This window comes from Panicum virgatum, chromosome 1N, assembly GCF_016808335.1.
Source record: "Panicum virgatum strain AP13 chromosome 1N, P.virgatum_v5, whole genome shotgun sequence".
Lineage (NCBI taxonomy): Eukaryota > Viridiplantae > Streptophyta > Magnoliopsida > Poales > Poaceae > Panicum > Panicum virgatum.
The window spans coordinates 61,466,604-61,492,433 of record NC_053145.1 but is presented as its reverse complement, the minus strand read 5'-3'; the positions used below and the strand labels follow the sequence as shown (position 1 = coordinate 61,492,433).

At 48.2% G+C, this 25,830-nt stretch overlaps 4 protein-coding genes and 1 long non-coding RNA gene across 7 annotated transcripts; 1 reads left to right on the top strand and 4 right to left on the bottom strand.

Annotated features, from left to right (window-relative positions):
* Positions 1-6,154: 6,154 nt before the first annotated feature.
* On the bottom strand, positions 6,155-7,950 carry LOC120657269 (heavy metal-associated isoprenylated plant protein 20-like). The gene is made up of 2 exons (XM_039935560.1): positions 7,165-7,950; positions 6,155-6,819 (listed from the first exon to the last, which is right to left on the bottom strand). The coding sequence occupies exons 1-2, from the start codon at positions 7,337-7,339 to the stop codon at positions 6,473-6,475; spliced, it is 522 nt and encodes a 173-aa protein (XP_039791494.1). The 5' UTR covers positions 7,340-7,950; the 3' UTR covers positions 6,155-6,472.
* Positions 7,951-8,074: 124 nt separating this feature from the next.
* Positions 8,075-12,447, bottom strand: LOC120657268 (aspartic proteinase-like protein 1). 2 transcript variants are annotated; one of them, XM_039935559.1, is made up of 10 exons: positions 11,966-12,447; positions 11,498-11,633; positions 10,441-10,704; positions 9,802-10,029; positions 9,556-9,694; positions 9,412-9,482; positions 9,217-9,316; positions 8,639-8,702; positions 8,488-8,559; positions 8,075-8,395 (listed from the first exon to the last, which is right to left on the bottom strand). In XM_039935559.1, exons 2-10 carry the CDS (start codon positions 11,611-11,613, stop codon positions 8,172-8,174), a joined length of 1,278 nt encoding a protein of 425 aa, XP_039791493.1. In that variant the 5' UTR covers positions 11,614-11,633; positions 11,966-12,447; the 3' UTR covers positions 8,075-8,171. The 2 variants fall into 2 exon arrangements, with proteins under 2 accessions (XP_039791493.1, XP_039791492.1); XM_039935558.1 differs by having other exon boundaries at positions 10,441-10,670.
* Positions 12,448-14,548: 2,101 nt separating this feature from the next.
* LOC120657270 lies at positions 14,549-15,402 on the bottom strand. The gene has a single exon (XM_039935561.1). It carries the CDS (start codon positions 15,379-15,381, stop codon positions 14,869-14,871), a length of 513 nt encoding a protein of 170 aa, XP_039791495.1. The 5' UTR covers positions 15,382-15,402; the 3' UTR covers positions 14,549-14,868.
* Positions 15,403-19,373: 3,971 nt separating this feature from the next.
* Positions 19,374-20,196, bottom strand: LOC120654248. Its single transcript, XR_005667035.1, has 3 exons — positions 20,078-20,196; positions 19,493-19,570; positions 19,374-19,398 (listed from the first exon to the last, which is right to left on the bottom strand). It is a non-coding gene; the product is annotated as an uncharacterized LOC120654248 (long non-coding RNA).
* A 1,809-nt stretch (positions 20,197-22,005) lies between these two features.
* On the top strand, positions 22,006-25,613 carry LOC120657267 (membrane-anchored ubiquitin-fold protein 3). Of its 2 annotated transcripts, none has more exons than XM_039935556.1 (3): positions 22,006-22,607; positions 24,417-24,587; positions 25,143-25,613. In XM_039935556.1, the coding sequence occupies exons 1-3, from the start codon at positions 22,475-22,477 to the stop codon at positions 25,196-25,198; spliced, it is 360 nt and encodes a 119-aa protein (XP_039791490.1). In that variant the 5' UTR covers positions 22,006-22,474; the 3' UTR covers positions 25,199-25,613. The 2 variants fall into 2 exon arrangements, with proteins under 2 accessions (XP_039791490.1, XP_039791491.1); XM_039935557.1 differs by having other exon boundaries at positions 22,096-22,607; positions 24,417-24,584.
* The last annotated feature ends 217 nt before the right edge of the window (positions 25,614-25,830 follow it).

Genomic DNA, 25,830 nt, shown 5'->3' with positions numbered 1-25,830 from the left:
GCGACGCGTGGGATTCGGGCCGTCCGATCTCCCCGGCAGAATCTCTTCGATGCTTCCGATCTGATGCGGACTGGGCCGTCGTTTGTGGCTTCTAACCTGCGGTTTAGGGAAGCTTTCCTAGGTTCACCCCCTCGCGCCGCCCCCGCTGTAAACTCTGCGGCCACATACCAAATACTGTATCGGGAGCCTTTTTTGCGCTATGTTCATGCAAAGTTGGACGGAAAGTTATAAAGTCTAAAAATATGGTCTTAACAGAGCATTTGAGGGATTTATAACATTATGAAACAATGGTATCACTATATATGTGTTGGTGTTATTTACTAGACTAGATGAGTTTCTTGCATATAGATTTGGTAAAATAATGTACGCCACTTGAAGCTTGTGCATGACGCGACTATTAGTCGGTGCCATATGTGTATAAATTGTCGCCACGTACAATTTGTCAAGAACGGCACCGCACTAGAGTTTGTCTTGCGTACTGGCCCCGAATAAGACATAGCATCAGCGTTGGCATCCACTATTGATTTGTTTGTTATAGTAAAAGATGCCATGTAGTCGATGTACCATGTGGTGGATTAGTGTCTATATGCATGGTGACATATCTACTTATCCAACCATGTCATACAGTGGATAGTAAGTAAACTATCTTTCTTCTCTTTTGGTTTTTCTTGCATCATGATGTCATGGCTGCAGCAGTAATTTGTTATTATGCTATTCTCAATTTCTCATGTAGTGCGTTAGATTAAAGTTTATGCACATCTTTTTTTATTTGATCCATCAAATATGTAATGGTTGTTGCATGGTGTGCAAGTAGGATGCATAGTGTTTTTACATTCGGTCCGTGCTTGTCTCTACACCCACATATGCTTATGTGTTTTATGCATGTGTACAGTATGTCGAAGTCTATACACATCTTTTTTTTTCTTGATATGAAAAAATAGCCATGCCATTTGTCTGACTTTGTGCATAACTATCATAGTATCTTTATTTATTTTCTTGCATTTGCATTACTGTAGTGTCATATATAGAGGTAAGATTTATATATTTTCCATAGTGATTTATAAGTTATATAGGGTTATGCAACATTCAGGCCATGTCATTGTTTGGCATAGGACACGTGCTAAAAAATATTGTTATAGGGGGATTTTGCTTAGAATTTGACTAGTCCAAAAAAGGCATGAAACTGGAGTTTTTATCCATAGTTTCTTTTGTTCTAACTAAAGATATACTGGAGTATGAGTCTATATGGTTTATACACTCACACCTTATAGTATCTTTACATTCGATTGCATAAATTTAGCGTGCTGCATACATTGATAACCGATATCAGCATCTCCAAGAGATTAGCCAAAAAGACTAGCCAAATTTACTAATTTAGCTAGTCTCTAAAATAGAGAGTACTCCAACAGACTCTATAAAAACAAGAGACTGAATGGTTAGTGAGGTAGGCTATCCAAAAGTAAAGAGCGAATGAGGTGGGATAGAGAGCTACTAAATCTCAAGAGTCATTTACAAAGCTTGTTGGAGATGTTTTTTCTTTAATAATAGCTAAATCTATCTTTGGAAAATGATTTGGCTAATCTCTTAGTTTTGTCTACCAGACCATCATGCCACAAACATAGCAAGCCCAACTTCATGTTAGATCCCATGGCATCTCTAGGTTCTGTTTTCTACTTTTCTCCCACGAAGATTCCCGAGGCTAAAGCATATTGGTGTGCACATCATCACTACACATAGCAGCTGTTTATGATTCTTGTTCCCTCTTCTTCATGGCCATTCGTCGTGATATGTCAATTGTCATTTGACAATAATTAAAAGGTATAAGAGCTTGTATATCAAGCTAGCGTAGATGGCTGGAGGCTTGGTGTGGTCACTGGTTTTGTTTTCCTTTGCCATGGTGTAGGCTAGCAGCACGGGCGAACGCGAGCACTTCCGAGAGCGGCCGCTCGACCAGGAGGCCAAACTTCTCATGCACTTCAGTGCAAAATTTGATTTTGTCGCTTGGTTTCCTCCTTGAGACCAAGTTTTGCATGAGATCTAGTGGTTTGATGCCATGGCTGAATCATGCCTATTCTAATCTACTACCTCCGTCCCAAAATATAAGTATTTGTTGACTTCTGCTGATCATATTTAATCATTCGTTTTATTCAAAAAATTTGAGAAAAAATAAAAAATAATTAAGGTATACTTCAAATATATACGATGATAAAACATGTTATAACAAAATAAATAATATTTTTACAAATTTTTTAAATAAAACAAATGATCAAATATGATCAGCAAAAGTCAACAGATATTTATATTTTGAGACGGAGGTAATATGTTCTATGCCATAAACCCAAGCGCACTTGATTCAACCGGTATGTAGCAACGACTAAAAAAAGAATCTCTGAGTTCAGCTGGACCCTCGGACCCGGTTGAACAAGCCCCCGCACATACCACACCCGCGCGGGGGAGGAAACCTCACGTCCTCACTCCTCACGCGAGGACGCAGTGCCGCGCAGGCCACAGGGCGCGCCGGTGGAGGCCGCAGCCCGTGCGGCGTGCGAGCCAAGCCGGGGTCGGCATCCACGGCGGCCGAGGTGGCGGGCAGGCGGCAGCAGACATGCCAAACCCGTCGCCCTCGCGGCCGCGCCCGGGGATGTGATGGCCGAGTCCGACGGCTCCTCCAACCTGCGGGGGGACTCCTGGCCCCGCCCCCACCGCTCCGTGGCGGCCGCTGGAAAAAGAAAAAAGCTGGTACGGCGGGCGGCCGCCCTGGCTTGGCCGCGCGCGCACCCGAAGGCGGCCGCGCCGCGCGCGCGTGTGGTGCTCGGTGCTCCGTCTCCCCGTTCAGTTCGGGCATCGTTTTCTCTCGCTTTCTAAGCCCCGGCGCGGGTCGGCCGCTTTCGCGGTTGGGCCTGGGACGTCGCGCCGTGGCTGGGCGAGAGGACCCCCAGCGCAGCCGCGCGCTGCCACGCCACGCCCACCCCGCTCGTTCCGTAGTTGTGAATCGCGCGCCTCCAGCCGTGCTCTGCTCGGTCGCGTGCTGGATCCACGCGCTGCGCGAGGTGCTGAGGCAACGACGAAAAATCTTCGGGGGATCGATCCTTCGTCGCCGGTGGCCCTCACGAGATCGATCGATCGCCCGAAATATCTCCGAGCGCCCAAAATGCACCGAAAAGACTCGGCCTGGTGATGGAAACCAAGGCCAGGACGCCAAGCGATGCCCGCGAGACCCACGGGAATTTTACACGTTAGCCTCCGCGTGTACGAATCGGGCCGCCATCAGGCGCCGGGGAGGCGGGGACACGCCACCCCGCCGCTTGCCTCCCCTGTTCGGCTGTTCCTGAAGCCGAGCGATCCTTTTTTTTAAGTAAAATGACCCTATTAGACTATTATTTTGTGATTTTGATGATTGAGAGCCCGTTTAGTTACCAAAAATTTTTATCTCCCCTTTGAACACATGTATGTAGTATTAAATATAGTTAAAAAATAAAACTAATTGCACAATTTGAATGTACGCGACGAGAGGAATTTTTTTAGCCTAATTAGTGCATAATTAGCCATAAGTACTACAGTAACCCACATGTGCTAATGATGCGGTCAAAGGCCTCAAAAGATTCGTCTCACGGTTTTCAGGTGAATTCTGAAATTAGTTTTTTAATTAGTGTTCGAAAAACCCTCCCGACATCTGGTCAAACAGTCGATTTGACATCCAAAAATTTTCATTTTAGGAACTAAACAGCCTCTGAGTAACAACACAATTAATGGGACTAATAAGTTTATCATGTAAATATTAATAGATCCCAGAGATGAAACAAAAAGGCCAAGCAAAATAAAACACAAAAATAGAATTCAAAAAAACGTTGAATATGACGAGTTCAGCAGGAAACAGTGGCACCGGATGCACCGGTGACACTGCACCGATCTAACCGGTTGGCATCAGATACACCCGGTGCTCTATCACCGGTGTAATGGGACGAGCAATGCCCATGCCAAGGGGGAGAAATTCTTGTAGCACCGGATGCACCGGTGGTGCCAAGTTGAAGCACCGATGCAATCACCATACTACTACTCAGAGAGCATGTCAAGCAGTCGAGGAGGGGCTCTTCAGCACCGGATGAACCGGTGGTGCATCAGACAAGGCACCGGTGTAATTTCAAGACAGAAGCTGAAGATTTCTTCAGGACCGGATGAATCGGTGATGCACCGGTGCATTGGACCGGTCTAACCGGTGACAGCATGTCAGCTGTCAGAAGGCCAACGGCTAGTGCAGAATCTGTGAGTGTCCGGATGCACCGGTGCCACACCACCAGTCTATCCGGTGCCCTCGCAGAAAAGTGGCCAACAGCTACTTCGACTTGGAGGCCTATATATATGCCACCCCCTGGCCATTTGAAGGTTGCTGGAGTTCAAGGATATCACACACACACCCAAGAACATCTCCAAGCCATCCAAGAGCTTAGTGTTCATATCTTTAGCCCTTAGCACATTTTGAGAGTGTTGTGTAAAGGTTAGCTCTTAGTGAGTGAGAAAATAAGGCCTTGAGCTCTTGTGCTGTAGTTCTCTTGTGAACCAAAAAGAAGATTCGGTGCACCGGTCCCTTGGAGCTTTGGAGCTCGCCGGCAACATTAACGACCCTCCGACTTGATGTGGAGCGGCATAGACAACTTTGTGCGGGGGACGTGGAGACCCCCATCTTTTATGGAGAAGCTTCTTAATGGAACCCGGAATCAAGGTGCCCGTGGTGACTCGGTGTCCTCGGAAGAGACTTGATCTCCGAGAAGCGATACTCTTAGTGAGTGCTTCAACAATGTGGATGTAGGTGTGTCTTTGTGGCTAACCGAACAACGGGATAAACACCCGCGTCAAGAGTTTGCTTCTCTATCCCACTCTTTAAGCTTCCGCATTTCATACTAGCAATCTTGTGTGGCTTTACTTTTTTAGAGTAGTCCCTTGTTAAGAAAAGACTATAAGTTGCTAATTTTTTTTGAGATAGGGGTTTCACACTAGCAAAGCCATAGTTGTACATATAGATAGTATGTTTTAGTTTAATATTGTGTAATTTAGTTGGAGCCATAGGTTTAAGTTTAAACTTGCCTAATTCACTCCCTTTTTCTCTTAGGCTAAAACACCCGATCCCGGTCTTTCACTTTTTCGTCCGCTTTTGGTCCAAATAAATCCCATAATGCCGTGTGTTGTGTAACGGACGGCAGACAGAGTGCGTGCCCGGTGGCTTAAAATCCCCACTAGTCCGCTACCAGCAATCGCGCGCGCATTTCTTCTTTTCTTAAGATCCTCGGAAGGAACAGGGCGGAATGCGATGCGGTCACGAGTGACAGATTTGAGATTTCTCATGTCGACAAGCTCGATCAGAGTAGTACAATTGCAGATATCAGTTATCAGGGCATCAGCCATCAGGTGAGTAGGTGATGATAGCATGATACCACTTTAGAGTTGGCGTATTTTTTTTAATCCAAACAAAGACGGCACTGCCAATACTCTGGGTCTGGGACCAGTTTGGCGCCAATCTTCCACTGAAAGTGATCGGATGACTCACCATAGCAAGTTCGTAATCTCGGATTCGAGTGCGTGTCAGCGCGGTCTCTGCACATTGACTCCAACAAAGCGCATCTTTCCATCAGTCAAGTTTTAGGACTATACAAACCACGCAAACTCTAGTGGGCGAGCATGCGTCTTTGGCCAACCCATTTCAACTTTGAGAGATCCTTGCCATTTGCCAACCCACCCGGCAGTCCGGCACAACACCATGATGCCTCATGCCTGGCTACCGCTCTACCAGCCTACCACAACGATGCCGCCATGAAGGCGTCAGGCGTGCACGCAGCAGCAAGGAGAAAGTGGCGATCTTTTTAAAAAAAAATGAAAATGGCGATCTTGAAAGGAGGCTTTGCGCTGGCACAAAGGCCGGTTCTACACTTGTACCTCAGCACGCACCCATCGGATTTGCCATGGGCCTGAACTCTGAACCTGATGGTGTCACCCTGCACCAAGCTCCACTGCTCTCGCCTCTCGGACCGTGCTTCTTACGTGCGTGAGATTACAGCGCGGCACAGCCCAGACCCCTTTCAGATATCTTATGATCGATGGCCTTGCTTTCCGCCGGCAACGTCTGAGACGAGAGCGTGCTATTGTGTCTGTGAGAGCGACAGAGATTGACCCCAGGGACAGTGATCAGCTGATCTCATATTCCACTCCCTGATCCCAACATAAAGAGCGGGTGGGGATCTAAGCGCGTAGATTACTAGAATCTATCGACGCAAAGTTTGCTTCTTGCTCCGCGGGCCATCGGTCTAAACTCTGCTACGCTACATTCTTCCCTAACTTTACCACGCCACATAGAAAACCTCACAAGATTCAGAGTGACAATACGATGCCACCATGTCGCTACGCTTACTATCTACTGCCTCGCTACAGCTACCTAAACTGATGGTAACTGAGCTGCTGTGTCGAGCACTCCTAGGGTGTGTCACATGACGGAGCAGGCGTTGGGGTTGTCGTCGCTGAACATGTCGGTGATCTGCTCGGCGCCGATGGCCGCCTCCGCGCTCCTCGCCGCCGGGTAGTGGTAGTAGCCAGCCGCTGCCGGGTTCGCCCACCTGCCGCCGTCGTGGGCCTGCAGCTGGGCCGCCCCGACGCCGTAGAGGGCCACACCCGCCGGGACGTAGTAGTAGCCGCCGGCCGCAGCAGCTTTCTGGGGCCACGGCTCCGCCTTCTTCCCCGTGGATTGGGCCCGCCGCAGCACCGCCAGCGGGTCCACCTCGCCAGTGACCGTCACCTTCTGCTGCAGCCTGTTCACCTCCACATGATGCACTCCTGCAGGCGGCGGCTTCAGAGTCATTAACCGCCACTGTGAATTAAAATCGAAAAAATAAACACTTCGATTTTCGAAGGAGATCATTTCCCTTGTCTAGTGTAGCTCAGATGCTCAGTGCTAGGTGCCGGAATATGTTGTTGCATTATTGCAAAAAAAAAAGAATGCTGGGAAAAGCTTAGGCTGAAATGACATGATTGTCATCACCGACTCGCTGAGTGGTGAGTGCGGAGTGCTCATCATCAGGGGCAGGGCTCTGAAGGTTAGTCATGGGCGCAATGCTAGCGAGCAACGAAAAACTAGCGCCAATGCGCAGGACCAGGGGACCAGAGGGACGGGTGACCAACCTCTCATGCCGGAGAGCGCTTTCTTGACCTCGCGCTCGCAGCGCTCGCAGTCTATCCTGACCCTGAGCTCCACCTCCCGCACCGGGCGCCGCAGCACCATCTTCTTCCTCTTCTCCCTGAGGCGGCCATTGATGGCTCCCAGCAAGCCGAGCAGGTGCCTCATGGCGCCTCCCATGGGAAATGCCGCAAGGCCCTGAGGTGGTGGGTGAGCTCGATCTCTTTTTGTGAGGTGCAAGTGGTGAAGGAAGCCTAGCCTAGCTAGGCAAGCCTAGAGGGGCACTGTCTGGCGTTGTCCGAGGCCGGCAGGGGCTGTACTGTTCGGAGGCCTGGCTTTTGAACTAGGAGGCAATGGCGAGACGTTCGGTGTGACCGAGTGAGAGGACGGGAGAGTGGTGAGGGAAGGGGTGTGCTGCCGTGTTGGAGGCTGACAAGAGAACACGACGAGGGGAGGAAAGAGGAGCCGTGGTGTGGTGCGAGGTCTCGTCTCATGTGACGGTTGCGCAGCGCGCAGTGGAATGGTGGTGCGGTTGTGTGTTGCAGTAGGCCAAGCAGACTCGCAGGGCACGCACAGGCAGGGGCTTGGGACGAGCGGAAGGTGCAAGAAATGGGTCTCTGCAAGGCTGAGGCTTTGGAAAGTGGATGTGGCCATGCCCATGCGGCCATGCGTGTGGAAGATGATGTACAGGCGCTTCAGAGGACATGCTCGTCGTTTCCACACTGAGACGAGCATTACATGACTGCATTCCTTGTTGGAGTTTCTAGGTGGTGAGCCAAAGGATGTTCAGAAAGATGCAAGCCAGCAAAGGGGACGTGCCGGACCCATTCCCAGGGCCCTATGCTCGAAATGGCTCAGACTACAGAAATGGTTCTGAAAGACGCAAGCCAAACAAGGGGACCAAGGGGGCAACGGCGGCAAAATGCAGATCTACTAATCTCAGGGAACAAAAAGCATCATATATAAAGCACATAGAATATACAGGGCTATGGATTAGTATTCTATCAGTTGTTCATGAGATGAAGAACACAGTGGACATTGTCAGTAACAGCAACGGGTAAGAGCTAGCGAGGAGCTTCTGTAGGTTCGTCGTTGCACTGGAGGGCGGAGCCGTGCCTGCGACCGCAGGCGTCACTGCCGGCGAAGTCTGCTGCTCGTTCGACGGCAACGGGTCCTCTGGACTGTTGTGCTGCGATGGGCCCAAGGGAACAGTCGTGCTGTTGTCAACGTCACGGCCTGCGTTTGCAGGAACGGGCGTTGCCATATTTAAGACTCGGATGAACGGTAAATTTAGTATTCACTGGTTGGTGGGGCATTCTGTGGCTTACATTCAGAGCGGTACCAGCCCAGCTTCATGTTTTCTCGGTCGAACACCACATGATATCCAACAAGGAAATTCTCTGCATTTCACAATTAGATTGGATTTATGTACACGAAATACCAAAAGAACAAACAGCATAGATTCATTGCAGCACTTACGGGCGATAATTCCAATAGGTTCCGATGATGGAAGGATGGCTAAGCAGAACCCGGCGAGTGCTCCCTGTAAATCAGCCAGCACACTAGATGATCAGCTAGAGGTCTGAACTACTCTGAAAGGTTTTTTAAGTTGAGTTCTATTAACTATAATCAGCATGGAGTTTACTTTGCTCTCTTAAGGGAAGGTATTAACAACTGTTGCAAAAATCCCATGTTTTGAAAAGGATCAGTCACTAAATCCCAAGGATCAGTATCCAAACCCCTCCCAAATATTCTGTTGGTTTATGCAAACCAGTGGTGTGAACTAAACAAAACTTTTAAATCAAACAACTGTTGCAACATGTAAACCTGCACGTTATCTTTTAGTTGGCATGCATGCAAGCTTTAAATGTACTAACTCAGATCTATACGGAAGCGAGCTCAACTGAGCAGCATTTCCGTTCAGGAGCTTGTACTTCAAAATGTACTGATTGACAGCAAAAGGACACATGTAAGATTCACTGTCAACATGATTTCCATCATTATCAGCTAATTGATTTTGAGGCCATTTTTTCCCTCGCCCAACAAAGAGAACATACCTGTTTGTCATTAAATGGAAGGATAGGATTAACAGCCTGGAAGCTCTTGTTCGCAGCAAAAGTCAGAGTTATGGTTGGTACATCAGGCATCTCGAGAGGACTGTATGTAATCACATATCAGAGGATTTATTCAACGAAATCACACGAATCAAACAGGTACTGGACAACCTTAAACGGAACCACAAATTTACTCACCTAGCCATGTAGCAGTATTTCAATGTACTGTCTTCATAAGGCACTCTTGAAGCATTCATTTGTTTGTCAAACTGAAATTTTAATGCCAAATTAGTACTGAAAATTATCCATAAAGGAACCAGCTGCAAATAGGTGCATATTCACCTCCACTGTGACAGCCTTATAAACGTCGGGAGGAAAAGAAGTAAATGATGTTCCACTATCAACTAAAGCCTCGAAGCTAGTACCCTCAAGACATTTATGTCCAATACAAGATTTGTCGACGTTAACAGCATAAGTTTGACTGTAAAATTAAGTAACAAAAATGTAAGTTGAGCAGTAATTAATTTCACGAAAAAGTGCAGAAACAGATGGCCGTAGCTGATATGTTAATCACTTTGTGCCACTCACAGTTTGCCATACAGAGGAACAAACGGTGTAGACTGTTGATTGGACACTCCTTGATCTCCAAAGAAAATTCTCCCGGAATTATCTTCCTTAAAGCACATCGAGAAGGAATTCCGAACTAGTCCAGCTCTTGCCAGGAAACTAGGAACTGATATATCTGCCATTCCAAGGCCAAGGAGTCCATCCGGCGCAACACCATCCAAATAGTCACCACTTTGCTTTCTTCCACAACTACAGCACAAGGATACAATATATTAGTAATACGAAATGGCAGAAAGTCAGGTAATCATGATACTTGACTACTCAAGTTACCGAGTACTACAGCAGCATCTTTAACACCAGTTATTTTGTTCCAAGATTGCATTGAGGCATGTAACAAGGCAAGATGGAATAACAAAAGCAAAGAATGGCTATGGCTTAGCATACTAATGTCTTGTGCAAAAGCACAGATAAGATACCTACAGAGTGTCCGCAGTATTTACGAGCAGTTCACAGGTAAACATTGGCAACGGAATTTTGTTCAGTAGCAACAATCCATGTGAGGACAATGTGATTTGTCAAGTAATGCCAATGAAACAGAATTGTTTATGAAAAGGAAGTACAAATGCCCTGTTGAGGGAGAAAGTGACAGAAAAAGCTTACCCAATAATAACTGAAGCATTCACTGGTACATGGCCCTCCCTGGAGTAGAAGTGCACTGTATCTTCAATCAGCAAACCAGAGCTGGTAGTATTTTCAGAAAAGTACTCAATATTGTATGGGCAAGGCTGCTTTGGGTTTGTGCAGCCTGAACCCAAGCATAGCTCATGGCTGCAAGGAAGATGCCGACTTGTTGTTGATTCAGCAGGCTTGTATATTCCGAGATCTCTATCCTGCATAATAGATGCTCCATTTATGACGGAGCACCTGCCAATCAATCACTGGAAATAAGCACTAAACTGCTTCAAAATGTAGTTGTCTCCTCTTGTTCGTGAATTTGTTATGAAACAATATAAGCAACATAAAACCAAAAAGAATGAAGAGAATCGAAATTCACAAATCGTGCCACAATTTGTACATGTCACTTGGGTTCCTAATCTGAAAACTAAATTTGCCAGCACCAAACTTGCAAGTAATGCCACTTAAGTAATAGATAAAATTAGCAGTGGAATGTAGGCGTGCAACTGATGCGGATCATACATGAAATTTGTTGCATGACCTATGTGACATTTTTCTTTTGGTGGTAGCACAGAGCTAAAATTGCGATTGAATGGTGGGGCAAATTAGTTTCCATCAAAATGTAGATGGATTCCATGTGGTAATTTAGGTTCACATGATGGTGTGTAAACTTCACAACTCTACTTGCATGTTGCAACATCAACAGCTATCATAGTGAAATTGAAAGCGGAAAAGATCTTGTAAACATGATGAGAAATTTACAGAAAAGTCAAGTTAGTTTCCAAGTTTAGAACCTCTTTGCAATTTTTTTATGCGAACTCCAACATCTAGCCAATGGAATTAAAACGAACTGCATGACATATATTAGCTTCTTCAACAAAGATTGGTGTGTTATTACTTGCCGAAGAACTGTTAAAGACTCGAGGTAATCATCTGCGCCAATATTTTTACATTAACCTAGTCAAATATGTCTTAAAAAATAGGTTCTCTTACGACATCTGCAGACATTAACATCGCCCTACTGATCAAAAGAGATGCATACCAGACTTCCTCGGTAGCCAGATAAAGGAGCACACTGGATACAGTCACAGGGTACCCAGAATAGGTCACTCCCGGTGTCCAATGCAACCAGAAAGGAGGTGTTTGGCGTCCCAACATCCACCCAAGTGTAATATAACCTTCATACCAAAAGTTAGACGAAATAATATTAGCTTACAAGTACTTCAACAAGGCCTCCCTCTCTGACAGCAAAACAGTAAAACACAGCGAGAACTACCACCTCTGACTGTAAAAACCAGTAAAACACAGTCCATCCCAACCAAAATGACAATTTCCCGTACGAGTAGTACATAACTTTATATTTTTTGTTAAAAATAGCCCACATTCTAGCTATCTTGTGGTAGGACAATTTAAAATACTAACACTACAGCATTCACAGTGGAGCAGAAGTGCAGAACAGTAAAAAGTTGAGGAGCGTAGGATCCAACGGAGGGCAGAGAATGCGGCGCACCAGCCTAAGTTGTCGCCGGAGGAGAAGGTGCCGCCCCCTTTGGAGAGCGAGAGGAGCTGGTACTTGACGCCGAGCCGCCGCTTCTGCCGTTGGAGATCGCTCCTCACCAGCGCGCGGTAGTACTCCCCACTCCCGCGCCGCGGCCACCGCTCCCCGCTCGGGCCCGCCTCCAGCCGCGCCTCGTCAGACAGCCGGTGAACCATCCTCGAAGATAGCGTCGCCGCGGCCTCAGCCGCGGAAGCTGCCGCCGCCACGGCGAGCAGCAGGAGGGGGAAGACGAGCTGGAGCCGCATGGGTGGATCTGAATGAGCTCGCGGGGGTGGATCTGAGCGTAATGCTGCGCGGTGGTGGGAGGAGGGGATCTGCGTCTAGGGTTTGGCGAGCGAGAGGCGAGGCGAGGAGCAGGAGGCGGTGGCGGGCGGGCGGGCGGGCGAGCGTGGAGTGGGGAGGGAGCCACCGAGCCAGGGAGGTGAGCTGGGGCGGTGGTGCGGAGGTGGTGATGGTGGTCTGGAAGTTAGCGCAAAAGTGAGGAAGGCGGGGACGGTTTTGGTCATTTTCTTCACAAACCCTGTAGAAGCCTCAAATTTGTTTTTAACCATACCAGTGTTCAAACTGCAAAAGTTGCGACTTTTGAAATAGCAATAGCAAAATAAGAAGCGGTATTCTCTTGGATAACATTCAAAATTACTTTGTCCAAGCTTCATGATACATTAAAATAGTGTATGAAGCTAATGATTTTTTCATTTAATTAGTAATAAACTAATAATACCTACGTATTACCAAAAATTATAATGCGTTGAGCTACGAGCTAATGATTTTTTTATTTTGATAATATGAGGGAAACGGAGGGCTTAGCAGCTTATTTGCATAAGTTTGTTTAATGGAGTTTTTAACAGCAGCGGTCCATCCCCTCCCGCCCATGACCAGAGTCCCCCACACACAGCCACCTCGAGGCACCGCGTGTGGTGGTCCCCACGTGGTAGTGGGTGGAGCTGTGTGTCATCCGTTGGTCGCTTCGCTTCTGCGTGGGCCCCGCCGCGACCACCGGATGGACGGCGCAGGCGCTGATGAAGCGTGCCGAGCGGCCGCCCCGCCTGTCAGAGATAAAAATCCTCGTGCCGCCGTCCAGCTGGCGAGGCACGGTCCCGCCCCGCCTGTCAGAGATAAATTTTGACGTAAATTAAATAGCAAAATGTTTTTTAACGATAATATCCATAAATACAAACGCACATGTCCGTATTGCTAGAAGCTGGTACATGTGGAATAGACATGCTAAAATATAAACATGCCAAAAGGTAGGCATGCTAATCTTTTTTATCAAAATATTGGTAAGTTAGAAGATGAGCAAACTTTTGAATTCCAATTAAACAAGTGCAAATATTTTTTTTTTGGCATGCTAGCATTTTAGCATTTACAAATTTTGATAGCCAACTAATCAAACCTCAATTTTTAAGTCTCTATAGTCGAGCTGCGGTGTTGGTATTTGTTTTTCTTTCGTAATGATGATGTGATCATATCACTGTTGAGTGTCGACTGTTGGATCGCATGGATCACGAAAATAAGGTTATGTATCTACCATCATCATCGACAAAAAAAAAAAGAAGAAGAAGAAAAAGGCCGCCGTCGCCTTCTCCAGAGACACCCTCAATCATCATGCGGCAAAAAAGGGATTTACATGACGTGACAAATCACATCTGCCCCTCCTCTTTTGGTACCTGTCAACGCCCTCCATGATACTGCCCCCGTCCCGTTCCTCCTGAGAAAAGGAACTTTTTGCCGGTAGCTTTCTCCCCCGTTCAGTCAATACGGAAACTTCAGAAAACACCAGTAGCTGTAAATACAAAATGGCTGAGCCAGGAAGACAGAATTACAAAAGGACGGTCGATGGGGGCGCAAGCATCGTATCACAGAAGATCACTCGTAACAAAGGCATTCTTTGGTGTGTGAAATACTACTCGGACGTCCAGGAAGCAGCAGCGACTCGCTGTCTCCGCCTCGTTGTTTTGTTTTCCTTTGGCACCGTTTACTTCCCAAATTTTTCTCTACAATATCCGTTACATCAAATTTTCGAACACATATATGAAATATTAAATATAATTAGAAAAATAATTAATTATACAGTCTAACTGATTCCTACAAGATGAATCTAATGATATTAATTAATCTATAATTAATTATTAATTATTAATTAACAACGAAACGTACTACAACATTCAAATTCAAACTTTTTCGCCGACTAAACACCCCCTTTTCTCGCCCGCCTGCTCAATGCGAGTGCCCGAGCGGGCCCGGGACAGCTGCGATACAGGAGGCCGCGACCGCGACGTCGGGTTGGGAAACGGAAAGCGCACCGCCACCTGCCCGGGCCGTCGCTGCTTTCCGGGGACACGTGTTGCCTTCTCATGCACGCACGGCACGGGTGCACGTCGCTGCTTCAGGCCGAACGCCGAACGCGGCTTGGGCTGACCACACCAAAACACGCAGGGCTTCTCCTTCCTCCGGACAACGAGGCCCATGGGCTGACCACCGGATGCATCCATTTGGGCCAGGAGTGCACAGTGCAAGCCTTTCCAAGTCTCAAAAAGAAAAAATCTCATCTGGGAGAGGCAGATTGACTTGGCTGATTGTCATTTGAACCTAGTTACCTAATCCTTCCTAATTACAAAACCCAAATTAATCTGTAACTACTGCTTCGATCGTTGCTGCACATCGCCCCCAATCCTGTATCACTGCCGGAGAACTACTAGCTAGCTAGACTGCCTGCGACGACGAACATGCGTTTAATCTCACTAGCTACTCTCTTCATCCCCCAATTAGGGTATGGTTATACTTTACAAGGCACTACTATATATATACAAGGAGCTACAAAATTTGTTTCTTCCTCGGCCACCACGGCTCATCGATCAATGCACCATCCTCAGGCTGGGCATCTGGTGCAGCGAGCTGCTGCCGATCGGGTCTAACCTGAACACCTCCTCGAAGCATCGCACGGAGGAAACCCGTGGCGGGGGCGCCGCCGGAGGTGCTGCCACGGCCTCCTCCACGCCGCCGACGCCGGCCTCACCACCTGCTGCCGGCGCGGCAGTGCCGGCGCCCTCCCGCGCAGCCCCGACGACGTTGCAGCAACCTTGTGCGCTGCTGGGTTCCCGGAGCGGGGGCGCCATCATCGGGGAATCATCCTCGTGCTCGAGGAGCTGCATGGTGAGGCGGTCGCCGCGGCGGCGGGCGCGGACGCACTCGGGGCGCACGACGGGCACTATCCGGATCACGAGCCGCCCGTCGCCGGTGCGCGTCCGGCGGAGCGCACCGCGGGCGACCAGCGAGGGGATGGGCGGGGGCAGCCGGTGCCTCGTGCGGCGCCGCCCGTACGACACCCAGAAACCATCCAAGTCCTCTTCATCCTCCTCCGTGGCCATCCCGGCTTCCTTCACCTTTGCGGCCTCCTTCATAACTTCTGGCTCCGCTCTCCTCGTCCTTCTTCGTCCTTTCGATATCGTCGCTGTGCCCAATGTTCGTCCCGTCGTCGCCGTTTGCTCCGACGACGTCCTCGCCACCACCGGCACAGCGGCGGGACGCTGCGGCGGCGGCGGCCCGCGTCACGACAGCGCCCCTGGCGGCGTCGGGCGCGGCGAGCAGGGATCGGAGCCCGGAGGCCCGGCACTGAATCTCTCGGCGGAGTTGGGCGCGGACGGCAGCAGCATCACCGGGCGGGCGGATAAGGTAGCCGGATCGGGTGGGGGAGCGAGCGAGCGCCAAAGCGATCGGCCGAGGAGGAGCTCGGCGGGCGGGCGCACACGTGTCGTTCCGAGGATGCGGGGTTGACGCGCGTTTTATACGTGGGTGGGCGGGGGTTGTGCGTTCACTCTTGTATCTATCTCCGGGAGGGCAGGAAGTGCGCTCGGCCAATTAATAGCCGGCTGATTCGCACTTGGCCTCGGATAGGATAGCCGGATAGCGGATAGGTGTGGCGCATGGAACCCCCGTGGTAAATTTAGGGTTTGATTGGTTGTCCGCATCCACCTCGGGCCAGGCTCGCGAGCTGCAGTTTAGACTTGTTTGGTTACCTGCATGTGGTACCGGGCCTGGCTTTCGCGGTGCAAAAGTAACCTCCAAGCTAGGCTCGCGAGGAACGCCAGAATCGAGCGTACCGGTCGGGCCTGGCTGGAACGGTGCAAGCGCGCACGCGGGGCGGAAAATCAGTGACTCAGTACTGGCCGAGTGAACCGAGCAACCAATCACACCTGCATGCACGCGCACATGCTGGCTCTGCTCCACCTGGCTCCGGTGCGCAGCCTGGCCCGGCCTCGCACTGGCAACCAATCACGCCCTTATCCATCCGCGCCCTTTGGGATAGCGCCCTGCTTATTACCTGCAGCGGTTGGATTTGGATCGGACTATCGGAGTCGGATGGCTCTCCGTTCGGCGGGAGTTACCGCGCTGTACGTGTGGGCGTGTGGCATCCGAAACGAACCGACCTAATCCCGATCTCATCCTCCACCAGAAAGTCGGGACTCGTAGATCAACAGGACGGACTCTGCTGGTCTGAGATTGTGAAATGCGTACAGGACAGAGGTAGCTAGGTCGTCTGAATAGGCAGCCGGGTCACGGGGCCGCGAGCGAACCGACGGTCGGGGTCGCGCCAGGTGCTCTCGACTCTCCCTGTGGGGGTTGAGAGTTGGTTGAGACATGCGAGAGGCGGTGAGCCTGACTGCACGAGTCGCGATTCCGAGGGGGGTGAGGAGAGGGAAACCCCGGTTAGCATTCAAGGAGGGCCTGGTGAGTATATTATGAAGAGGGAAATCTGGCCCAGTGCGTCGCAAAAGGCTCCACTACCTAGCCCATAAATATACGTATCTAGGCCTCCGTTTTAGTTGAGTGGGCTTCCCAAGCATTTGGGCTCCATATGTTCAGCCCATTTGAGGCATGTTTCGCTAGCATTTGCCGCTAGGAATAAGTCTAGATTACCCCCCTTCAACTCTTCTAAAAGTCTAGAATTCAACCTCCATCTATGAAACCGGGTAGCTGCCCCCCCCCCCTAAACTATCCAAACCGGATATTGGACCCTCTCGAGCTCACCAAAGCTGTTTTTCCATCTGACGTGGCGTCCTCGTCAGCAACGCGCTTACCATCTCCTCCGGCGCCGCCGTCTGCCATGTCACGCTCCCGCCCGGCCTTGTTGCTGCACCGCTCTTCTCGCGGCGCGATGGGAGGCGATGCTGCAGGCCTGCGGCTGCACAGGGAGGCCGCCGGGGGCAAGCTTGCTGGACTCGGCTAGCCCCGCGCCACCTGCGGAACAGCCGTGCGCGCCAGTGACCGACCGCCCGCTGCTCTGCCGAGCCTCGTCACCACGAGCACAGCGCGGCGAGCAAGGACGCGAGCTGGACACGGGCATTCAAGGCCGGGACGAGCTCCAGCACAGCACGCCGCTCACATACGACGACCGCACCATTACTGCTCTGCTCTGCCTCTGCTCGCTCGAGCTCTGCTCACCGGCGCCACGCGCCGTCCGCTCGGGACGGCCCCCTCCGGCCGGCCTCTCCTCACTCGCCAACACCGCACTGATGAGCTAGCCTCCGTCTCCTGCTCTCTCTTCCTCCGGTCGCGTGGAGCTCGCCCGAGTCCCCTCGGTTTGCCGCCCAAATCCTCGCTGTTCTGGCCTCTTTCCTTCAATCACTTGTGCCCACAGCTCCGCCACATCCCCTAGCTCCTTCCTGATCCTTCCATGCCGAGCTCCGGCCACCGGCCGGCCGGGAATCAACGATTCCCCACCCGCCGGAGCGCCACCACCCGCCATGGCCACCTCACCGTCGCCGGCTCACCTCGGCCTCACTTCGCTCGAGATAAGCAGCAAAGCTGAACCGCCATACCCCCGCGATGCTCATGCTCGCGCTAACTCGGCGCGTTCGCCACCACCGTGCCAGAAACGCGGCTGCGCCGCCGTTGGCCGGCCCGCCACCGCCGCTCACTCACTGCGGGCCGCGCGCGGCGGCTCCGCCCTGTCGTGTTGGTTGCAGTGCCGCCCGCCCCGGCGCCGGCCTCCCCTGCTTGCGCCCGAGCTGCGCCGCCGCCCGCCGCCTAGCTCCTCCACGCCGAGCTCCACTTCCGGCCTTTCTCCGCCCGAGCTAGACCCCAGGGCCGGTTCCCCACCTCCCACTGACTCTCCCCGGCCTAACCCCGCTCGCCCTCCCTCGCCGAGCGCCGCCCAGCGCCGCTCGCGACGCCGCTGGCTATGGCCGTGCGTGGCCACGCCGTCAGAAGAGAGCGAGCGCGCAGAGAGATTAAAGAGAGAGGTGGGTAACCGGGCTGACGTGGACGCCACCTCGGATGGAAACAGCCTCCGGTGAGGTGGGGGGTACAATATCCGGTTTGGATAGGTTAGGAGGTCAGCTACCCGGTTTCATAGATGGAGGTTGAATTCTAGACTTTTGGAAGAGCTGAGGGGGTAATCTGGACTTATTTCTTGCCGCTATCCTTGTCACTGGCTTTACTGCATCCTCCAAATCACTGAATCGAGCCATCAGTCTCCTGATTGCTGTGCAGTAGTGGCAGGCAGACACGCCAACCTGCCTAAGTCGTTGGAAAGCAGCAGCACCTGCCATTTGAGCCGTAGCCCTGATTGCGGGAGCAGTACAAATCTAGAGCACTTCACTCCACTGCCATCGATGATGAAAATGACAGCGATTACTCCCTCTTTACACCTGGTGTCGGCAGCTGGCCTGAAACCGCCAAATCGCCAATCAATCATGCAAATCTAGGTCATTCCATCAGCAGTCGATCAAGCAATTCAGAGTTTAGACATGTACATAAAGCATCCGTCCATTATCAATTTCTCTTTCCCCATCCACCACGAAACTTGCTCGCCGCAGCATCAGCTCGGCGAGTGGATCACCAATTTGCAGACTTCGATTCCACACTGTCCGCATCCTCTGAGGACTGAACCCTCCTGCAATGATTTTAGAAGCACAAGCGGGGCACTTGTTTTCCGTCCACCGCACCGTCTCTCTCACCAATCATTCTCCACTTGTCTGAAAAGTCTCAGCTTTTTCGTTCTTCGCAGACGCATTGCCCTGTTTAGTTCCACGGGTGTAAACGCAAAAAAAATTTACGACGGAATTTTGACAATTTGAAGTACTAAATGAAGTCTATTTATAAAACTTTTTGCACAGATGGGCTGTGAATCGCGAGACGAATCTAGTGATGCTAATTAATCCATGATTAATTAATAATTAGCGGATGGTTACTGTAGCATCACTGTTGTAAATCATGGATTAAGTAGGCTCATTAGATTCGTCTCGCGATTTACAGCCCATCCATGCAAAAAGTTTTGTAAATAGACTTCATTTATTACTTCAAATTAGCCAGATTTCTTCGTAAAATTTTGTATTTTTGCGTTTACGGGTGGGAACTGCTACTCTTCTGCTCGATCGTGAGCTCTTGACAACAGCCAGGGAAGGGAATGGATTCAGCTATCATGTCAGTAGTCAGTAGGGCCAGGGAAGCACAAATGCAGTTGCAGAGAGGTCTGACCAGCAAATCAGTGGCGTATCTGCTGCACACTAATAAGGTCTTCCACTAACAAACATGCAGATTTGCACAAGAGCTGACCTGTTCAAGATAGAGACAAACCAGTCTGCAACATGGATGTGATAAAAGGAATACCTAGGGATAAAACAAGGTACTAGTAAAAGAGTGTAGTGGAGTTCCATCTGCATCCAATCATTGGCTCATGCATGGGATAGAAATAGAATCCCTGCATGGGATAGAAATAGAATCCCATAATTCCTAGTAAATTTATTCTCTTTTTCTGAAGGCCTGGGGATCAGATTCCAAGTTGTTCATAGAATAAACATTCCATAGATACAAAGAGTGATTCGTTTGTTTGAAAAAAAGAAAAAAGCAAACCAAGAGTGATTCTCCGTGAGCACTTTACAGGTGCCTTTGTTTGGATTCCTCAAAACGGCCAAGAGGAGGCGTTTCTAACAGCTCATAATTTGCAAAATCAAACAGAAACAATATGATGATACCATGAGGGCACAGACGAAAGTGAGGGTGTCGTGATGCAGACGCATATGTATTAGTAGTATACTAGCATCAACCAGCAGGTGTTCTTACCTGTAATCCGGTAGGTAGGTAGGCACGAGTCCTCCCACACAATAATTCAATCGAGCCGGCCAGCAGCTTATCCATTGCTTCTGGTAACCTGCTTCCTGTGATTTTCAGCTTCTTTTTTGTTCAATTGCGTACTGACATGCTGTAACATTTAGGCTGTCACATCGAGCAATAAGGTCCCTGAATATTTTTGACAGTGATGAACTAATGATTCAAGGAAAAGAGATAAGGCTACGAGGATGGTTTTGGAAATAGGCACCTCGAATTAATTGATATTTTGCTTCCTCAAAATATTCCTCTGACTAATTTGCTTGAAACACATTTCATTGCTTGCGGAGGCGAAAGCAGCAGTAGCACGGAATCTAGAGCTAGCTCCGCTACACGACACTTCGGTGGTCTCTGCCACTAAACAATAACAGCTACTTTTCTAGTACTTGAACAAACTATGGGTGTATGTATATTGTCTGAAAACCAGAAGCTCATATTGATTTGTTGCAGGTTACAGGTTCCTAGCTTAATTAATCAAAGCTGGGAAATGCAAACACTACTCTTGTCATCATATACTCTAAACTTCTTTCTATCATACACTAAAATTTTCTTTAATGATACATGAGCGGCCACTGTCACGACCTATTTGGTAGCTAACACGTCACTGATTTGACTGAGAAATAGTAATCCTTAATAAAAAAATAACTTCTAATTAGCTGTAGCGATGTGTAGGGTTCAGTTCCATCAGGCCTCGAGGGCGTTGCCAATCATTTGTGTCCAGCACAATTCAGTCTCAGCTGTCCTCATAATAACTCCCTTTTAGAATCGGATCACACCTGACAAGCACCAGCTTCAATTCTGCATGCCGTTTAGTCATTTCATTTTACGAGTGTGGTTAGCACGTCATAATCCCCTCTTTTGGCTGATGTTCAGCTGGTGTACGTCGCCGAGCTACCGTACCTTCAGTCCTAGAAGATGAGCGCATTCATCCGATCCAGCACTTTCGAGACAGGTTATCCCTAATCCATGGCCATAGATAAGACATCACATCACTAACCAGTTTTGAAAAATTTGACACCCTGAGCGAACTGCAACAACGAAAATTAATATACGTTCTTTTGACTATTATTACGTTTTGGGATCGCTACGTTTTTGTGTGTGTTTTTTTTTTCATGTGCCTGTGACTTTGTGATGATGATTGCCTGGAAAACTGGACGGAATATATGTTGAGCTGTTCTGGTTGGTGCGCAAGTTTAAGTTCATTGCGGGATCTGAATGGCAGCGCCGAACTCTGATTGCGTTGGTTGCCTAGAATAATAGCCAACCATCACAGGCCAGCTCATGATAATTCCCCAGCGGAATGCAGAAGTTGATTGGCCTTTGGCTTGGCCAGCCAGGAAATATACGCTGCTTGTCGCCATGCTCAGGAACACACGAGGCATTGCCGCATTGGGATCAGGAGACGTGTGGCGGTTCTGGAGATGGAAGGAGCTGCGTCTGCTGCAGTGCTGCTCCATGCTTTCGTACCACCTGTCCCGCGACATGGACGGCCATTTCGTTGCGATCAAGAACAATTTCTATATTCTCTGTCGCTGACCATTTCGTCTTTCAGAGTATCTAGGTTAATCTTCTTGCAACAGTTCATAATTCAGGGAGAGCTCATTTTGAGTCAACATACGACGGAAAAAAAGAAACCAGTCTAAAATCCGGCCGGCGTAGCCGCATAGGCAAGATAGGATTGGATTCCGTCAAAAAATATTTCTCCCAAAGCAATGCATCTTAATTGAGCATTGGATTATGATGTGTTTATGCTGAAAAACAAGCTCAACCTGGACCACCAACGAAGAAACAGAGCCGAGACAAATATTTTCTACATAACATGCCAAAAAACATGACTGCTGGAGTAGTACAGATATACAGAACAGGGAGGAAGACGCCGACGAGAGACGGGGGCAGTCAAAGTACAAGAGATAGAAGCCATCGCCGACGTCGAATTCCGGCGATCGATTCCTACTCCAGCTGCCGCCCGCTTCGCGCCGCGCCTAGAATTCCCCGCTCGGCCTCGGCCTCGCCCTCGCCTCTCGCTTTCACACTCCACCATGGCTCGATGCCAAAATCGCAATTAAAAACTTCTACTTGGGCGTATCTGTCAATACACCGAGAGGAGGAAGCCCACTACCCCATCGTCGTCTCTCTGGCTCTCGTCTTCCTCTCCTCCCCCACCGAGTCGCCGTCCCCTCGCTTTCACCCCACGCGGAAGCAAGAATTCGTCGTCAAAATCTCACCTTCGCGTGTTTCTGTGGATTTTTTTTTTGCTGCTTCCTTGCTGCTATGGGCCTCTGATCCGGGGCTTCGTGGATCTTGGGAAGAGGAGGTGGGGCGGCCGGCCGGCGGCGATCTGGCGGGAAGGATATGGCCGGCGGGAAGGAGCCGATCGAGGTCAGGTTTCGGCTCTTCGACGGCACGGACATCGGGCCCACCAAGTACGACCCCTCCACCACAGTCTCCGCGCTCAAGGAGTTCATCCTCGCTCGGTGGCCGCAAGGTGAGGCCTATTGATTGGTAGCGCCAACATGTGCTCCGTCTCGATCTGCTGACAAGATAAGGATGCTTTAGTAATTTTAGGTGCAGAAGTATTCGCCGTGTCATGAGATTCCTGGATCGTGTATTGCTTCTTTTTCACTTTGTGCTCATGTTTAGTCTTCCTGCATCCGCCTGTTGGTATGCTTGTGGCGTATGGTGCTCGTGGCATGCTTGATTTTTTTTTTCCTGGATGCATGGTCAATTGAGTAGTGGAACTATGCTCCAGTTTTCTTGTTCAGCAAAGTCCTAGAACTGGTTATGCCTTATTCAATTAGCTTCAGCACTATCCTACAATTGGCTATGCAATATTCGTTGATTAGCTTGTGCAGTATCCCATGACTGACTATTCCATATTTGTTTTTACCTTCATAAGTGTCCTGTAACTGGCTATGCCATATTCGTTTTATTGGCATCAGCAGAATCCTAGAACTGGCTATACCGTAGTTTAGTGTTAATTACCCTTCTTACTGTATTTTATATGGATTTTCGATTGTGAAAACAATTGCCATTTTTTGGCAGAAGAGTGAAATAGAGTATTGTTTTTGTAAACGGTTGAATAAGAAACCATTGGTGGAATGGATGGACAAATAAGGTCCCTTGTTTTGCTTGCTGTAAAAGATTGAAAGGACACATGGCCATGTTAATAATTGTTGTCTATCTTTTGATTAAGTATTTACTCTCTTGTAGTATGTCAACTTGTCAAGGGAGCTCTGGTAGCGCTAAGGAAAGTTTTTAATGGAGAAATTCAATAGTTCAACCTTTCACCGTGAATACACATCTGGCTAATAATTTAGTCTATGATGTTATCTGTTCATCTTATTAGATGAGGGCAAACAATTAATTATTAACTCTAAATTGTCTTGTTCTCGTGTATGTGCTGCTTTGGTGAAATCGTCTGGACATATGTGCTGTTTCTGAATTGAACCTTGGCTTCATTAAATAGTATATCACGTAAAAAATAATTTGGATGTCAGCCCACATTTAAGAATGTTAGTCAGCATGGACCGTACATGAAAGTTACTGACAAACACAGCTTAATCACTAAGCAGCAGTTTTCATCTTAACAGTTAGAGCATCTTATGTCTGCCTGCAGAAACCATTTTGGAACATGTTCAGAAATAATAAATCAATCTGTACTATTGAATAAGTTGTTTACATTGGATAAAAATAATAACGATTTATCAGTAGAAGTGCAAATCTAAATTCTGATAATGAATCTATAAGTAATGACAGTTCTCGGATTCTCCCACCTGTTGAAAAACTTCCCTTGGTATGAATTCATGAACTACTTGCATGAGCTGCTCTTACATGAGAACCAAGGTCTAGATCAAGTAAAAAATTATGCCTTTTCTGGCTGAATCATATCTGACACTATACTGTGTTCGCTACATAGCAATGTGTGCTTGCACATGCCTGCGCTTCTTGACCAACACATACGAGGCAAACCATCTTGAACAATTGAACATGATATATTCCTTGTCTCATTGCCAGTAATCTATTTGAAGGGTATCTGCATCTATTCTGCTAGCCTCATCAAATTAGCAATTTTGCATTTCAATCTGGGAATAGTGCAATAGCACATTCTATTTTCTGTCTCTGAGATCCTCGGTTGATTATGCTGGAAACTTTCTGTGTGGTCATATCTTGACCTACATTTAGGAACTTCTCCCCGTGCTAATTCTCTCTTCTGCAATTCATGCCTGGTGTTCTTAATTATTACTTACTCTGTTAAATGTTGAATGTAATTTATTCTTTTCATTTCTGCTAACAGATAAGGATATAGCTCCAAAAACTGTGAATGACTTGAAGCTTATCAATGCTGGAAGGATACTGGAGAATAACCGAACACTTGCAGAGTCCCGTGTTCCAGTAGGAGAGGTCCCAGGAGGTGTAATTACAATGCATGTAGTAGTGCGACCTCCACAAGCTGACAAAAACAGTGGTATTGCCGACAATTTCAGCCTTTTATTCATATCATTTTCTTGGTTCTTTTGAGGGAGGACCTATATTTCTATTTTCATATGAATCGAAGCGTACTTTATGACCAACTTCCAGCGTTTGGAACATACTGCCTTTCAATCTTATGGTAGTGAACGCGTCTAGGTGGGCACCTCTGATTAAATACTACAACCTGAAAGATGTTTCCAGTTATTCAATGGGAATTTAGACCTTTAGTTTCAGTAGTTTTGTGGTTATCAGCTGCTTGTATGCAGGATTTCTTTTTTACTTTGTTTTAGGGTACATGCACTAGGATCACGCAAACTTTCGAACATACAAACCACGAGACATCCTTTAATCAGTTCCAGCGCAACAATTCTCGAGGCACTTAGAATTGCCAGGCTAGCATTCGTACCAACTTACAACATGTGATGGATGTTTGGGCGATAATATAATACATGCCCACTAATAGACATGCATACTGAATAATTCCTAATGTGATTTCCTTCTGACACTTCTGAACATACCTCTAACATGTTGTTCGCCTCAAATTTTGCAGAGAAGCAGCTTGCCAATTCCCCCAAGCAGAACAGATGTGGATGCACCATACTCTGATAAGATGCCTGCTTGATGCTGTACAATCTGTGTAGTCCTAGGATTTTGCATCTGCTTTGTTGTGTTCACATGAGAGTGAATTCATTTTGACATCCAATTCTTGAAGCCATTCAAATCCCAGAAATATATGCTAAATATCAGACAAATATGCTTTGGAATGGAGATTTCTGGAGGGCGAATTCTGATCGTCATGTTGTAACAAGCGGGAATGGGGGATTGGATGCTTCCTGTTGTATAAATTGTAATGTCACAAAACAGAAAAAAGAATTTCTTCTTCTTCTTTTCTTTCCTTCTACGTTGACTTTATATCGATTCTTTTTAGCTGTTTCTTTGTCTCGTGTAACAGAAATATTGTACTCATATATGTATGTAACTCAAAAAAAGGAGTAATGTATGCTATTTTGGGAAAGGAAAATAGGGTGAATCAGTGAATGTGACCTGACCACAGTAGCAGTGATTGGTTCTTATTAATCTCAGCGCATATGCGACCTTTTTTCCCCGGATGCATGCACTATTGATTGTGACTAGTCTATGAGCAATAATACGCTCTCGATACGACATACATGGATTATCTGGAAAGAAAATAAATAACAGAATTTCTTGTACGTGGGACGAGACGTACGAAGACTTTT